The sequence below is a fragment of the Lepidochelys kempii genome, chromosome 14, assembly GCF_965140265.1.
Source record: "Lepidochelys kempii isolate rLepKem1 chromosome 14, rLepKem1.hap2, whole genome shotgun sequence".
NCBI lineage: Eukaryota > Metazoa > Chordata > Testudines > Cheloniidae > Lepidochelys > Lepidochelys kempii.
In genome coordinates this window covers 15,623,328-15,639,525 of record NC_133269.1, presented here as the reverse complement: position 1 = coordinate 15,639,525, position 16,198 = coordinate 15,623,328, and the positions used below count along the sequence as shown (strand labels likewise).

At 48.4% G+C, this 16,198-nt stretch overlaps 1 protein-coding gene across 4 annotated transcripts in view; it reads right to left on the bottom strand.

The window, feature by feature from the left end:
- The window catches only part of ITGB4 (integrin subunit beta 4), a 57,490-nt gene extending 45,355 nt beyond the window's left edge, over window positions 1–12,135 (bottom strand). For 3 of the 4 annotated variants that reach the window (XM_073312084.1, XM_073312086.1, XM_073312087.1), the window contains exon 1: window positions 11,610–12,135. In XM_073312084.1, the coding sequence (XP_073168185.1) occupies window positions 11,610–11,614 (5 nt within the window). In that variant the 5' untranslated portion in view covers window positions 11,615–12,135. The remainder of the gene's footprint in view (window positions 1–11,609) is intronic. The other variant, XM_073312085.1, reaches the window with a different exon arrangement.
- Between the last annotated feature and the right edge of the window lie 4,063 nt (window positions 12,136–16,198).

Below are 16,198 nucleotides of genomic sequence, written 5' to 3'. Positions count from 1 at the left end.
GTCAGGGCCCAGTGGTCTAATGAGAGACGGAGAAGGAAAAACAAGGTTTTCCTCCTTTTGGCTATTTTCTATTGTAGTAAGAATTTCCAGAATGGCACCAACCACTCTGGCAAGTGCCAGACATCCACGGTGAACCTTGATGTTTGGTCCCGTGACGGGCTATTGAACCGGTTTGCATCTTTGAGAGCCCGTGAAGAACAACTTTCACCGTCTGTCTGTTCCAAAGCTGCAGCCACACTGAAGTCAAACTAGTTGCAAAACGCTGACTTGTTAAATCATGTTTCCTGAGGCCATGCATGAACTTGCAATATTTTATTCAGCCATTAGATGTCTCTGGCTACTGCACAGCACTCTAGATGGGGTGTGTGGCCCCCGGGGAAACAAAGGAGACAAAACTTTGCAGAAGATCATTTAAGAGTTTGTAGTTTTCTATTATAGACACCACCTCTGCCAGGAGGACTGATTCCCTGTATTGCTACATGTGGGCAGGAAAATTAAAAATGTCAAGGCCGAAGTCTAGCTTAAGGTACTAAAGCACCTCGAGCTAGAGGATGCAGGCACAATGCAAGGTTGACTCTCACAACAAAGACTCCCTGGGGCTAGTCGGTTTGTTTCTCCATCTCAGGGTAATCCATGCTCCTGAGCATGATGTTAAAATATCAAGAGGCTTCAAAGCAGGAATCTTTCAGGAAGGTGGGAATGATGCGTCTTGGGTTGTCACATAAGCAGCAGCTCACCATTTCCCACTGGGAGACCCTCCCGAAGAACTGGGCTTTGTGAACTAGCTGGTAAGGGCCTTATATAAAAGTGTCTGAAATCAGCAGAAAGACTCCCATTGACTTTATGGGCTTTGGGCCAGGCGTAGATCCAGCAAAGACTTGCCTCCGGGTCCCTTCCAGCCCTACCTCTCTATAGTTCTGCGTTTATCTGCATAGTGAGTTGCTCCATTGAAACCCACCGAACTGCTCGCAGTGTATAACGCTGAGCATGTGCGTCAGTCTGCCAGATCAGGGCCTCAGCACTCAAGCACTGGCCTCTCCCTCTTGGTGTTATACTGCACTTTTCATTAGAGCACCTGGATAACATGACGAGATGTACTCTGTTCATGTACCTTGCTGCTGGGGCTTAAGCATTCAGTCCCACTGGTTTATCAAGTCTGAAGTGAATTTAGAGCTGGTGGAAGGTGCTACCATTGGCAGCCATGGAGATCAATGTCCTCTGGTTACTCATAGCTGTGGCCTCCTACTCTGACTCCCTGACAGAGCATTTCAGCCCGACCTGGAGGCACCCATCTCTAAGGAGTCTGAGGATATTTCAACCTCTGCCCGCATTCAGACTTTGGTGCTTCTGCTGTCACTGCCAGCAAAGTTCCAGTTAATGCCAGGTGCACTGTGGGCAGCTGCCCATTAGGCACTGCACTGAGACAACCATCTCATTTGGCACCAGATGGTAACAGTTTCCAATTACTGCTGGGCGGGAATGGTTCTGAACTGGGGAAAGTCTCCCATTCCCATGAGCCGCCTCCTGCCCTACTGAACCCTAGTCCTGATGACATGATCGTAACGAGATGCAGGGAAACACCAGTTGCTCAGACTCTCCAGCAATGAGCACAATAGAAACGCCTTGAAACACCATCCACAATTGAGACCCAAAGGATGGGCTCTCTTCCCAAGCGAGAAGGAGAAAACACAGAGGTAAACCACTCTGCATTGCCACTACCGGCACTCAGCAAAACCCACTCCACCACACATCCAAAGAGCCCATGGCTGTTGTGAAGACCCTGCATTTGATGCCTGCTATGTCACACAGGCACTGGTGTTGGCATGCCAAGCTCACAGATATATATAGATCTCCAGAGGAGGGAGGGTACTTGGATTGTTTAGAGGAAAGACAGGAAAGAACCATTAGGGGAGAGTTTGAATCACCATGTGCTATTCAGTGCCTTGGGCGCACAGGCTGCCATCAAGTCGTGGTGAGCGGTTAGATAAAAGACGATAAAATCCAGCCCCATTTTACCAGCAATGTTGCCATGCAACAGACCAGGGAACGTGCGCGTCTGTAAGCACCCTCTTAGACGGTGTGCTCTTCAGGGCAGGGGCTGTGGTCTCTTACTAGGGTTTTATATTACACCTAGCACAATGGGTCTCTGACTCCGAGCGGGATCTCCAGGCACTACTGTCATACACATAATAAGGAGTGCTGTAGCCCCCACTTTTCCTGCTAGCACTTCTCGCCTAGCCACCCTAGACGTTGCTGAGTAGGTCCAGTGCTCAGTCCTGCCCTGAGCACCACATGGTCAGATCAACGTGGAGATGCCTTGGGGAAAACACCCCCTCAAAACAACCCAAACACACACCAGGCTCGCCAAGAATGATCACAGCTGCCCAACAACAGGTCAGATCATTTCAGAACCCCGACGAGCAGGAGTTAAAAGCAGGAGATTACTGTGTCTTAACAACCACAGAGTGTTTTGAATTCTCCTTTTGTCTCACATTTCCTCTTAGCCAGTGAAAACTGCTCCAAACCCCTGCGAGGAAGTGAACATTTCTCAGTCGAAAAGATTTGTTAGAGTGTATTCTCCATGCACTCACTAGCAGATGCGTGGTCTGTTATGCTCTTGGTTTCTCTCTTTTCTAAAGGTGCAGCTTAGGAAAGTAGCAGCGCTGGCCAGTTCTAGCACAGGGAACGCAAGAGGGTGCAGCAGGCAGGGCACCAGACTGGGAGCCCAGAGACCTGGGATCTAAATCCTGACTCTGCCATTAACTCACATTGCAACTTTGGGCAAGTCATTTCAAGAAGGGCTGAGGAGAAAGAGTACTAGACTAGGACTCAGGAGACGTGGATTCTATTCACAGCTTTGCTATTAGCCTGTAGGGTGACCTTGAGCAAGTCACTCTGCCTCCGTGCCTCAGTTTCCCCACTTGTAAAAGGGGAATAATGACACTGACCTCCTTTGTGAAGTGCTTTGAGAGCGACTGATGAAAAGCACTAGATAAGAGATGGGTGTTAATTATCTCTACGCTTCAATTTCTTGATCTGTAAAATGGGAATATGAATGCAAAATGTAAGTTGTATTACTGTAGCAGTAGAAATTCCCAACTGCAATCAGGGCTTGTTTGTACTAGGTGGTGCATATACACACGATAAGACATAGTCCCTTCCCTGAAGAGGTTACAGGTTAAATCGGCAAAGGGTATGAGAAAGGAGCAACCACCCTCTGCAACTCCTTTTAAAGAGTGACTTTCATATTCTCTGTGTATATATAAAGCCTGCTGCAGTTTCCACGATATGCATCTGAAGAAGTGAGCTGTAGCTCACGAAAGCTTATGCTCTAATAAATTGGTTAGTCTCTAAGGTGCCACAAGTCCTCCTTTTCTTTTTGCGAATACAGACTAACACGGCTGTTACTCTGAAACCTTTGAAAAGTATGTGGGTGCCTCAATTGAGCCACCTTAAAGTCTTGGCCAGAGTCTGCTCCTTGTACCTTTACTGAACCAATATGGCTGTACCAGCTGGCAGGATGGGTTAGGCATAAACCTGACAGGATGCTGCATCTGGATTCCAGGACAGTTTTAATGGAAGAGAGGTCCATGTGTGCAGCCCTGGCTGGAAAGGGGAGCACCTCCTCCCAACAAACGTGAAGTGCATCATTAATAGGGGCACAGACCAATGGCGTATTAATACATGTGAAAGAGCCAGAGCTGCTTGAAAATCGATATCCTAGGAAGGCATCATATCTCGATAAGTACCCTAAGAATTGCTAGACTGGATCAAACCTGAAGTCCATCTAGTCCAGTATGCAGTCTCTGACAGTGGCCAACACTCAATGCTTCAGAGTAAGGTGCAAGAAACCTTGCATTCGGCAGATGTGGGAGAATCTGTCCCCCATGGTAGATTTCATGCTAATCCCCAATAGCTGTTGGTTTAAACCCTGGCGCATGAGGTTTAATATCCCTTGCAGGATTTATTAGCATTAGCTATAATTCTGGATATTCTTATCCCTATAAACATCCAGCCCCTCTTTGAATCACACTATTTTTTGGCTTCAAGAACATCCTGACACAACGCATTCCACACTTGGTTTGTGTGTTGTGTGAAAAAGCATTTGTTTTTATTGGTTTTGAATTTGCCACTTTTAAATGTCATTGAATGCCACTTGTTCTTGTGATATAAGACAGGGAGACCTAAACTCCTGACCTACCTTCTCTAAACCATTAATTATTTCATACACTGTCATCATGTCTCCTCTTATTCATCTTCTTTCCAAAGTAACAACCCCAGGCTTTTCCCATTTCTAGTCATAGGAGAGTTTTTCCAAGCCCTGGATCATTCCTATCACCCTTTTCTGAACTGCCTCCAGTTCTGGAGGATCCTTTTGGAGATGGGGTGATGAGTACTGCACACAGTATTTCAGATCCTTCTACACACTAACATTTTGGTTGCCTTTTAGAGTGCAGCTACACATTCAGGGAGACCCTCATTGAGCTGTCTATGCCTTCTGACCTATTCCGCCCAGGTCCCTTTCTTTGGCTGACACAATTAATTTAGAACCCTGTAAGGTGTTGGAGTAGTTTAAATGTTACCCTTCAAGGTGCATTACTTTGCATTTAACAATGAACTTCATTTGCTGGCATGTTGTCCATTCTCCTATCTGGGGGAGGTCCCTCCTCTGAAGTTCCTGCCAGTTTTCTCCGGCTGTGACTAACAAAGATAGCTTTGTGACACCTGCAGAGTGTGCCACCTCACCCTCCTTTCCAAATAATTAATAAATAGATTAAAACATTAGACCTCGTATGGAACCTTGATGAACACGGACCATTTCATCCTGCTAAGGTTTCCTGTCTCTTAGCAGTAGCTCTGGTAGAGGGATCTCTGCTGCCTGTAGCAGTTGCACTAATGCAATCCTCTAAATCAAAAAGCAGCATCTACCAAAGTGCAGAATAGAAGTGTAAATTCCTAAAGTCACAAATTACAGTTTATCTGGCATGGGTCATGACCCCAGAAGCCCTGGTGCTTTCCTCCTCTACCTTCCCCCTACCCCACATGAACATAGCTCAGTACAACATTGCCGCTGGATCTGCTTTAGAAAGGGACCACCAATATAACCGAGCGCAGAAGCCACATGGTGATGAGCAAGGTTATAGATGTCTATCTGTCCGTCCATCTGTCAGCAGACCTCACCTTTAGGCAGTGAGCACAGTAGAAGATAATGGGTCATCAGGAGTCCGCGTATGAAATTCTGACCCCTCTGAAGGCAGTGGGAAAAGCTCCCAGCAATTTCTATGGGACCAGGATTTTGATCCAATCAGTTTTGGGACATAAAACTCGAAGTGCAAGACCTTTCCTCTGGTAAGTTTGGCAACGGGTTCCTGATTATCTGAATGGCCTGAGCCAGGGCAAAGACGTCTGGTTCGTCGGGAAGCACCGGAGTAAGGAGAGACGTTTTGGAGAAGGGGTTTGGAGAGCCAGGATTCCGCTGCCATTTGTCACTTTTCCAAGCTTCTCCTTGGCCAGGAGCTTTGGGCAGAGCCCAGGGGTGAGGCGGAGTCTTAAGCCCAGATACCTTGGTGCCTGCACAGCGTCTGGAGTTGAACAGCTGGGGCCAGCCAATATAGCCAGGGAGGGCAAGATTCCCATCCAGCTGAGCTTGGCCCAGCCAGGCAGAGGCACTTGGCATGCTCACCCAGGACAGATACTGCAGCTGAGAAGCTGGCATCTGTGTGGTTGTAACATTCAGGGGACACACTAAGGGCCAGCCATTGAGAGGAGGACTCCATCCGCTTGGGCCGCTCTGCCATACTAACTGGCGGAGGTGACAGCTGTTTCTAGACAGAGATGGAACCTGATGGGAGCAAAGGGAACATGGACAAAAGGGAAGAGGAAAACCAAGTGGGAAAGATCAAGAAGTCAGTCTGCAGAGAGGCAGCCCTCTGCTTCCCCGCACACATTGGGGGGAACCTTTGGAGCCAGGAGAGAACAGCCGCCACCCCCAGCCTGGGTCTCCGTGTCCGTGCATTTTGAGGGTCCAGCTGTTAGAAGCGTGTTCTGGTGTGAGCTGAGCACCTCCCCCAGCAAGGCTAGAACTGCAGAGCGGGACACAGCAGCCTTTTGTGCTCCACACCCATGATGAGATATGAAACGACTCAGTGTGCTCAGGTTTCCCCTCAGGCCGTCTCTGTCTATGACGGCCCTGTTGAGCTGCTGGACAATAGGAATCAGCCTCTCCTCCCAAGTAACTTCTCCTCCCGTTCCCCTTCCCGAAGCCCTCCAGGTGGGGGGAATCACACAGCAGCCCACTCCTCACCCCCAGCAGCATCTCCTACAGCACCGCAGCCCCCGCCACTGCCAGAATACTGCCCCCTATTTCTGACAGGCACTGGTAAGAAATATCCCTCTTCCTAACCCCGCACCCTCCCGGATCACCGTCTCCAGCCAGGAGCTGGAGGCAACAGCTCGCAGGAGGACAGGTTGGGTGCAAAGCACATGGTTCTTTTGTACTGCTACGGAAGCACTAACGTGATCGTTGCAGCAAGGGTGGTAAGATCTGCTAACAGGACACATTGTGCACAGTCACGCGGTGAGAGACAGACCCTGCTCCAAAGGGCTGACAGTCCAAACAGACGAGACAGAGGAAGGAAACACGCTCCCCATTTTATAGATGGGAATTCAAAGCCTGGAGAGATGCACAGACTTGTCCTGGGTCATACAGGGAGCCAGGAACTGAGCCCAGATCTCACACATGCCCAAGTCCAGTGCCTCCAGCACCAGACCACCCTTCCCTCTCTGAATGGTGAACGTCAATGCTGCCTCCTGCTCAGCGTGTCCAAATCCATGTGAATCTCCCTGCCCCCAAGGCAAATCTCCCCCAATTTCAGAGTTTTCGCTGAGGAAGGGACAGATGATCTGACCCTTTAAAAGTGATGTGCTCAGCTGCCCTTCGAAGCATTTATGGCGGATGTTCAAAGCGCTCCTGCTGGGACCCCCGACATCCATATGTGCAAATCAAGTTGTTTCCCCCCGACTCACATGCACAGTAAATCCCCGGGAGGGGCCCTTTCCAATTAAGGAAGTTTGGTTCTTTTGCAACGGCCCCATAGCCTCTCCTGGCCCTGGAGCAGGCCATCGTCATCATTACTATGATCCTGGCATCAGAACCACCCACTCCTGGTCCAGGACTTAGTGCACTATTCTACCCAGCCTCACAGAGCTGCCCCTCCCTGGGGCCAGAGGTCACACTGGCGACTCAGCGGCTGGCAGCAGCTGGCAAGGAGTTTGGACAGCACTACTCTTGTAGCCATAAATGCAGCTAGGTGCTTAGAAACCCCCAGTCCATCTCCGGGCAGCTGGGGATGTGAGGGGCACACGTGTGAAGAAAGCCTCTCTTCACAAGGGAAAGGGCAGTGCGAGTCACTGACCCCCTCAGTCAGACTATCCCAGAACAATCCACAGCAGCTTTAATGTTTCCCTCTTGAAATGGCCTCACTCCTGCAGAATGGTTTGGCAGCAGGGTCCGAACTGAATTTCCTGTCCAAGCCTCAAGTGGGAGCAGCAGGCTCTTTGCACGTCTATAATCCCTTACACACCCACCTGGATTTAAATCACTGGGGAGTACTCTGTGAACATGCCCGACAGAGAGTCTACTAGCATTGCCAGCTCTCCAGGATGGTCCTGGAGTCTCCAGGAGTTAAAGATTATTGAAATCTGCAGGAATACATCCAACCAAAATTGGCACCCCTAGATTCTATCCAGGCACAAGTCTGCAAAGTGTGAGCTCTTTGATAATGCAAATGAAATCTATTCATTACTTCCCAATCTACCTATCACAGTGAAGAACAGAATTGTCAGACACATGGATGAATTTAATATGTTGGGGAGGAGTCAACAAGGCTTTTGCAAAGGGAAATTACACCTCACCAATCTTAGCATTCTGAGGATGTCAGCAAGCACGTGGACAAGGGTAATCCAGTTGATAAAGTGTACTTGGGCTTTCAAAAAGCCTCTTAAGCAAAGTAAGCCGTCATGGAATAAGAGGGAAGGTTCTCTCATGGATCAGTAACTGATTAAAAGACAGGAAACAGAGGGTAGGAATAAATGGTGAGTTTTCACTGTGGAGAGAAGTAAACAGTGGGGGCCACAGAGGATCTGTGCTGGGATCAGTGCTGTTCAACATATTCATAAATGATCTGGAAGGGGATAACCAGTGAGGTGGCAAAGTCTGCATACGATACGAAATTACACAAGATAGTTAAGTCCAAAGTTGACTGCCAAGAGTTACAGAGGGATCTCACAAAACTGGGTCACTGGCCAACAAAATGGCGGATGAAATTCAATGTTGATAAGCGCAAAGTAATGCACATTGGAAAATATAACCTCAACTATACATACAAAATGAGGGGGTCTAAAGTAGCTGTTACTACTCAAGAAAGATCTTGGAGTCATTGTGGATAGTCCTTTGAAACCTGCTCAGTGTTCAGCGGCAGTCAAAAAAGTGAACAGAATGTTAGCAATAATTAGGAGAATATCATAATGCACTATATAAATCCATGGTACATCCATACCTTGAATACTATGTACAGTTCTGGTTGCCCCATCCCCAAAAAGATATATTAGAATTGGGAAAGGCACAGAGAAGGGCAACAAAAATGATGAGGGGTGTGGAGCAGCTTCCATAGGAGGAGAGATTAATAAGACTGGGACTGTTCAGTTTAGAAAAAAGACGGCTGAAATGTGGGATATGATAGAGGGCTAAAAAATTATGACTGGTGCGGATGAACTGGGGACAGTGTTAGTCACCCCTTCACATAACACGAAAACTAGCGGTCATCCAATGAAATTAATAGGCAGCAGGTTTAAAACAAACAAAAAGAAGTATTTCTTCACACAACGCAGTGTCAACCTGTGGGATTCGTTGCCAGGGGATGTTGTGAATAGCAAAATTATAACTGGGTTCAAAAAAGAAGTAGATCAGTTCATGGAGGGCAGGTCCATCAATGGCTGTTAGCCAAGAGGGTCAGGGACACAACTCCATGCTGCAGGTATCCCTAAACCTCTGACTGCCAGAAGCTGGGACTGGATGCCAGGGGATGGATCACTCAATAATTGCTCTGTTTTGTTCATTCCCTCTGAAGTATCAGGCACTGGCCACTGTTGGAAGACAGGATACTGGGCTAGATGCACCATTGACCATACAGGGTCAGACTATTCTTGTGTTCACACACACGTGCATAAGCAATAGGGGCCAATCAGAGACACCACTTCAAACCAAAGCCAAATGCCCTTTCCAATGGCACATGGCTCCAGGTATAACCCCCTAAAAGGGGTTCGTGTTTGACCACTCAACGAGATGCAGCACATCACATTGGCACACTGGGAACGACTGGCAATTTGTCCTGTGTTTGTACAGCGCTTGACACAATGTGTCCTAGCTCATGACTGGGGCTCCCAGGCACTGCCGCAATCCACACGAAGAATGAAGGCGGACTAACCACGCTAGCACTGGGGACACCCCCAACGCTTGGGTCTGCTCCTCTGCAGGCTGGGGAGCAGCGGCAAGCTGCTCTTTGGCTGGAAGCGCAGCTGCCTCAGTTCAGGCTAAGCCCTTCCCTGAATGAGAGTACGACAGGCAGATGGAGCAATGTGATTGTGGACTCATCAGCCCCCCAGCATGGCTGCATGCAGAGAGTCGCCGCAAGGCAGAGGAGCCAGAACTCTCTGTTGCTAACTCCAAAAATTCAGACGTTAGGAGAGAGTTCCCCCTAAAATATCCCTCCAGCGTGTGAGACTCAAACTTTTGCCATCTATAGTAATGTAATTTCAGCCCCTGCTGCAGGAACTCCCAAGATCCAGGCCCCATCGTGCTAGGCACTGTACAAACATGCTGTACAAGACAGTCCTTGCCTCCAGCTTACAGTCTAGTGCAGGGGTGGCCAACCTGAGCCTGAGAAGGAGCCAGAATTTGCCAACGTACATTGCCAAAGAGCCACAGTAATATCTCAGCAGCCCCCCCATCAGCTCCCCCACCCCACCCCACCCCGCCGATCAGCGCCTCCCGCTCCTTCCCCGCACCTCCCGAGCAACTGTTTCATGGCATGCAGGAGGCTCGCGGCGGGGGGGGAGTGGGGCAGACCAAGGACAGTGCAGGCTCAGGGGAGGGGGGGCAGGGCCTGTGGCAGAGCCAGGGGTTGAGCAGTGAGCACCCCCCGGCTCATTGGAAAGTTGGCGCCCGTAGCTCCAGCCCCAGAGTCGGTGCCTAGACAAGAGCCGCAAAATAACTTCTGAGGAGCTGCAGGTTGGCCCCCCCGACCTAGTGCAAAACATAGGGGTGCGTCTGTGACATGGCTCATTAAAGCAAACCCATTAAGGGCCACCAAATATCCAGTAGGTGGGAACAACCTTTAACTCCTGCTGAGCTGGGCAGGATTCATACTGGTGGCTGCTCAGTGAAATGCTCCATAACTTATTAGCAATGCCCGGTGGTATCCTGTTCCCTCCAATGCTAATGTTACCCCATGGGGAATGCCCCTGTCCAGCTGGGTGTACTGAACGCCCCTTGGAAAACCACATTCACTCTAGTGCCCCTCTCCTCCCAGTCGCCTCCCCACAAAGGGGCCCAGCAGTTTGGAGACGGTTTTGCTGAGGTGAGCATCTGCAGCAGTGCACTACAAATCTTGTCTGTGCTGTTACCAGGATTCAGAATTCTGATATAGCCCCACGTCCACAAATCCCCTCACTTTTCCCTGCTGCCCTCCCCGCACAGCCCCTTCTCCTCCAACTGCCCGGCACATGGCCCCCTCCTGTCCTCTAACCCTCCACTGCCCCTTTTATCTCCCCCCGACACACTTTATTCCCCTTATCCTGTCCCCAACACATGCACGCTGACCCCTTATTCCCCCCCCCCACTCACCGCCCCTCCATCCCTTTATTCCTTCCCTTGTGCACACACTACGCCAGATTTGCCAGCAAGAAAAAGCAGAGCTCTATCTGCAATTCAGAAGAGCCCAAACTCCCTGAATCTGAACACGGATTTCATAGGTGGCCCATTTTTAACTGGCTCAACCCCAAACTTTGGACACAGATCCACATTTCGCAAAATGGCCCCTGTGTTTATAATGGGCTCAACCCAACCTGTAGCTCTGAACACCTTGGGCCATCTTAGTTGCAAGTTCCCTATGCCCTCTCTGCTGGCACAGTTCATCTTTCCCTGGCTAGCAAGAGGCGGAATGAAAAAGAGCAACCCTTAGAAACCTGGGACAACCTTTGTTAATCCCACAACTCAGACATCATTGCTGCTGTGTGTGTGAGGTAAACACAGCACTTCACATATTTTAATAGGGTAACCCCCTTGCCCCCAAACAACTGCACAACTCTGCAAAACAAACCTGTCTGATCAACCAGTGCCATTTCCAAGCAGCACAAACGAATGAAAATACACGTGTAAAAAACAAAACAAAAAGGAGATACATACAATAAGCATTCCACCTCAATCTGTCCTGTGCCTACCTGTGAGAGAAGCCCTGTGCCTCATTTAACTGTTCCCCTTTGTTAATCAATAGCAAAAAAATTAGAGCAAGCGCCACACTAAAGAACACAGATAAATTAATTCCACAAACCTCATTAGTGCTGTGTCTGATTCAAAGTCCAAATACTCTGCAACAATCCAAATAGCAGTCACCCACACAGCAAGCCAAGAAATTCTTTTGAAGGCAAAAGGGGAATTTCACTGCTTCACTGCCACCAGCAGACGTCCACACTTAGCCTGTTTATTTTATTTTTTGATCCCCTTTCTCTCTTTTCCATTCAGTTGCCAAGTTTAAATCCTCAGGGTGGGCAGGCAGCTCATGAACTTGACATACCTTTGCAGGGATCTCTGTCCCCTCTGATCAAATATTGACTTCTCTTCCTCCTCTTTCTCTTAGAAATGATTCCCTCTGCCTGTCTCTCTCACCAGGGGTGTAAGGGGAGGAGGAGAGAGGGTGAGGATAGCTGTAGTGGGATCCCTTTTCCAGAAAGGGACAGTTTTATTCCAGCTCAGGTAGAGGGTAAGGGGAGGTGCCTGTCACTCAGTCTGGCATTCCTTCAATTTATGCACACCTGTATGGGCAAGAACAGCGAGGTCAGCTAAGCACTCTCTCCCTCCTCCCCACCCACAGGAAAAGGGCTGGGAGCTGAGACATAGCCCAGCCCAGTTACACTTCATGAACAAAGATTTACAGAAGGGATTGTTTGGAGAAGGAGGGGGGTTGTGTCTCAGCCTTTGCTTTAGAAACCCGGACGAGCGCAAAGCCAGACACTTATTTCAGGGCTGAGTGTGCCATCCAGGGCTTACAGCTTTGCACCACCCAGGGGCTGGCCCTAGATTGCTTTGAATTCCCCACCCTCCGTAGTTCCTTCTGTCTGGTAGGAACTTTTCCTCCAGACTTCCTATGCTAGGCAAGCTGAGATAATATTGTATTGCAGAATTCAGGTCCCAGCAGCTCCCTGCAAAAAAAAAAAAAGGCCAATCAAGTTCCAGCAGGGACAACCATCACCCCTTCCCCATCGTCCCCATCTCTTTTCATGTCTGGCTGACAACAATTAATGGTCAGCATCCTCCATTTGCGTCCTGAATGGGAGAAAAAGCCCTCAGACCTCAAAGGCACTACTGCTAGAAGCAAACCAGGGTTCCCAGGAGCAACATTTCCATGCGGTAGTGTAATCGGGACCCACCCACGTCCCTGATCTGTGCTAAGGCTTAGACGGGCCAAGGCTTTAACACTGTAAGGTGATTCTGGTCCTGGCTGCAGCTCTTGCTGGTTGTCTGATGGTGTGGAGCTTCCAGCTTCTCCCCAAGCCCCACACTTCTAACTAATTAAGTATTCCCCAGCCCAATTAATTATACAACTTCCAGCTACGGCATCGTTTTTGCTCCCTCAGCCCACCTTCTACAGCTCCCTGGGTTCTTCACCCCCCTCTCCCAACCTGGGGTGGGGGGACCTGCGGCAATGGGGTTCCTCTTGCCCCCTTTCCAAGGTGGCGGGGGCAGCTCCAGGAGCGCTTCACTGCTCCGCCTCCCTTCCTCCTGCAGCATCCCTGATTGGCTGCTCTTTCCCCAGAGGCAGGCAAGCGGGGAAGACAGCCAATAAGAGGGGGTTTCCTCTGGGCAGGGCTGGAGCTTCTCCTGTCATTGGGCTACTGGCTCCAGTAGAGGTCAAAATTGCATTACTTGTGAGAAGTAGCTGCGCTACCTGGGCTGAGCTGGGGGAGCACTGAGCATACATGAAAGAGTCTCCCTGCCTGCCCTTGATACCGCTGCCCCAAGGATCACCACCAGCATGCAGGAGCAATGCAGAAAGAGTCTTGCTCTGCCCCGAAGCTGCAGGATGGAGCATGCTCAGTCATCCTTTGGGGACAGTGTAGCCTGGGGCGCTGCATGAGGATGGAACATGTTTAGTGTGGACGGGATCTTTGAAAAATAACATTGCAAACCTCGGAGCCTGTGCGAACTGTGATTGTTCAGAAGCTCATACCTTGGCCAAATTTGGGCAGATATTCACAGGGAGGGCGAAAGGCACATCCCTGCCACTAGGGCCACCCCCCTGCCAAAATTTCAAGTCACTGCTCCAAAGCATGGAGACATTAGAGCTTCTCAGCAAAATGGGTGTAAGAACTTACCATAATCAAAACCATGTCAATTTCCGTAACCTAGGGAAGGGTTGAACCATTTTTACAGAAGCTTCCCAAAAATATTTCAGTCAGAGGCAAACAGGCAGCATGGAAGATTCCTATCTGAATGGTTAAAAGTTGGCAGAGTTATAAGCAACTGAAAACAGGAATCTTCCAATGGGATGTGTTCACAAATTTAACTATAGACATCTCTACTACTGATACCTATTACAATGCATGTGTCATGAGTTCACGTGAGGAAGTAATGGGACTGAGGTTGCAGGGATTACATGGCATAACAGTTTTCTATCATGGAGTCTGAAATGCAGTGGAAGGTGGATTTTATAGGTACTGGAGCCATTTTGGTTTAGTTTAAATGTATATTTCCCTGTGGAATTGGCTGCTTTCCCTATGTAAATAGGGGGATCAGAATTCTATCCTTCTGAATAGTCTATGGGAGGTTCTCTTAAGGTTTACCAAGTCTGGATAATTGGGCACCTAACTCTCCCCTGTACAAGTCTCAAGATTCTGGCCCTTTGCACAGGGATATGAAAGTCATGGGATCTTTGGCCGCTCTGAACAGTGCTGTTCCTAGAGAGCTTTTCTTTCAGAAATGGATGGGATGACAGAGGAAGGTGGTGTTTTAATAACTCTGGGAACAGGCATCCTTTTCTGTGGCTGAACATGGGAGGACTCTGGAGGAACCACTTCTACGGTGAAAATAGTTCATTCCCAGGGCCCATTCAGTCCTTAATTTCTCTGCTGGGATTTCTCAGGGTGCCAATTACTACCACTTAGGTGTGGGGTGTTTTTTTTAATGCCACACCAGCCTGCTCAGTGTCTTGCCTCCTTACACTGTACACCCAGAGTGACAGCCCTTGGATTCTCACTTTGTCAGATCATACCTTGTGTTTCTCTTAGAGAAAAACATTCATTAGCACAACAATAAAACACAAGCCCTCTTTTGCCTTATATGATCAAACAAAATTTTACTGAGGATTTTTTGTAAGAAAAGATCAGTTTTGTACCAGAAGATATGTTGACGAAAACCAACTGGCAGCATCCTTTATAATGTCATCTCAAGGGAATTTCAGCAGCACGCACTCTGTATCCAGATAAATAAATGTTTTCATTCCAAAATTAGTTATAAACTATAATTATGTATGTAAAGAGCTTAGAATGAAAGGAATTCTCTCTCCTACGTATGTAAGAGTGGAAGTGAGAACAAACACTGATGATCATTGAAATGTGGCCACCTCTGGGGTGGGCAGACCGTAGTCAGGTGGACCACAGGCACATGGCACAACAGCAAGAGGACGAGAAATGTTGGCCAAGGGCTGCAGGACAAACCCCTACTCTGGCTTAAGGCCCTATGGGGACTTTAACATCCACACAGAGCTGATAGGACTTTTGGTTTTGTAAAGTCTCAATTAACTGACCTGCAAAGAGAAACCAGGAAGAAACTGTATTTACCTCTCAAAGTTTGAGGGACTTTGATGAATCTGCTGGAATTAGAACCAGCTACTCCAGGAAGTCTCATTACATCAATGCGGATGCTTTGACCACTAAGAAAGGCTCTCAGCTCTGTCTCTGCCCCCTGCCATGTGTGTACAAGCCACAGCCAACCTAAAGTAAAGGAATCTGAACTTCAGCAGAGTGGATGCTGGATGATTGTTCCTCCAAATTCAAATACAATAGCAATGATGAGCTCCATAAGGCCATCGGGACAGAATTAGAAATTGGGACAAATTGACGTTTAATGGAGAATGCCTACTCCAGGTCCACATCCTTTGTGCTTCTGAGTAGCCTCCTCTCCTTTCTGCCAATTGCTGGGGAACAAGTTTCTCTGACCACAGTTGGTATTCAGAAGCTGTCAGAGCCAAGCTATGGCTTAAATTATATATGGAGGAATGTCAGTGCAATGTTCAATAGAAAAGGTCCAAGACACAAACACACACTCTCCATCTTGGGGGACTTTGAGACAGAGAAAGAGGGAGGGAGGGGAGAGAAAATCCTATTTCTAGGAAACTGCTTCTCCCCCCCATGAATTCTGCAGACCACTGGGCTGATTCAATGCCTCATGCCTTCATCTTTGGACTCAACTAGGATTCTAATGCAGAGAATCTTCCTCCTGATGTTTCAGTCTCTCTTCAGTACTGAGACCACACATGGCTGCTGTACAAAATAAAATAAGTAAGATACAAGATAATCAGTAGGACCCACTTCCTGCTACACACCTAATCACAGCAACTGCACTGGAAGGGGATGTAAAGGCTGATGGAAACCAGGTTCTACTGTAGTGATGTTAGAGCGTTCTCAGCAGAGGGCCCTCAACTGTGCTGTGCCTTAGCACCTGAGATGAGGCTGTATCAGCCTCTTGATACTATTAGGATGGGATGCAAGACATCTATTCCAATAGTAGGGAATGCAAGATCAGCCCCTATTGTGCGCTCTAGTTTAGAATCATCTTAAGTAGAGACTTAAATCTGACAAGAGGAGCAGAGAGATTTGTTCTTTTTTGGAAGACTTAACTTGTTTTAAAGCGATCAGTTTAGTA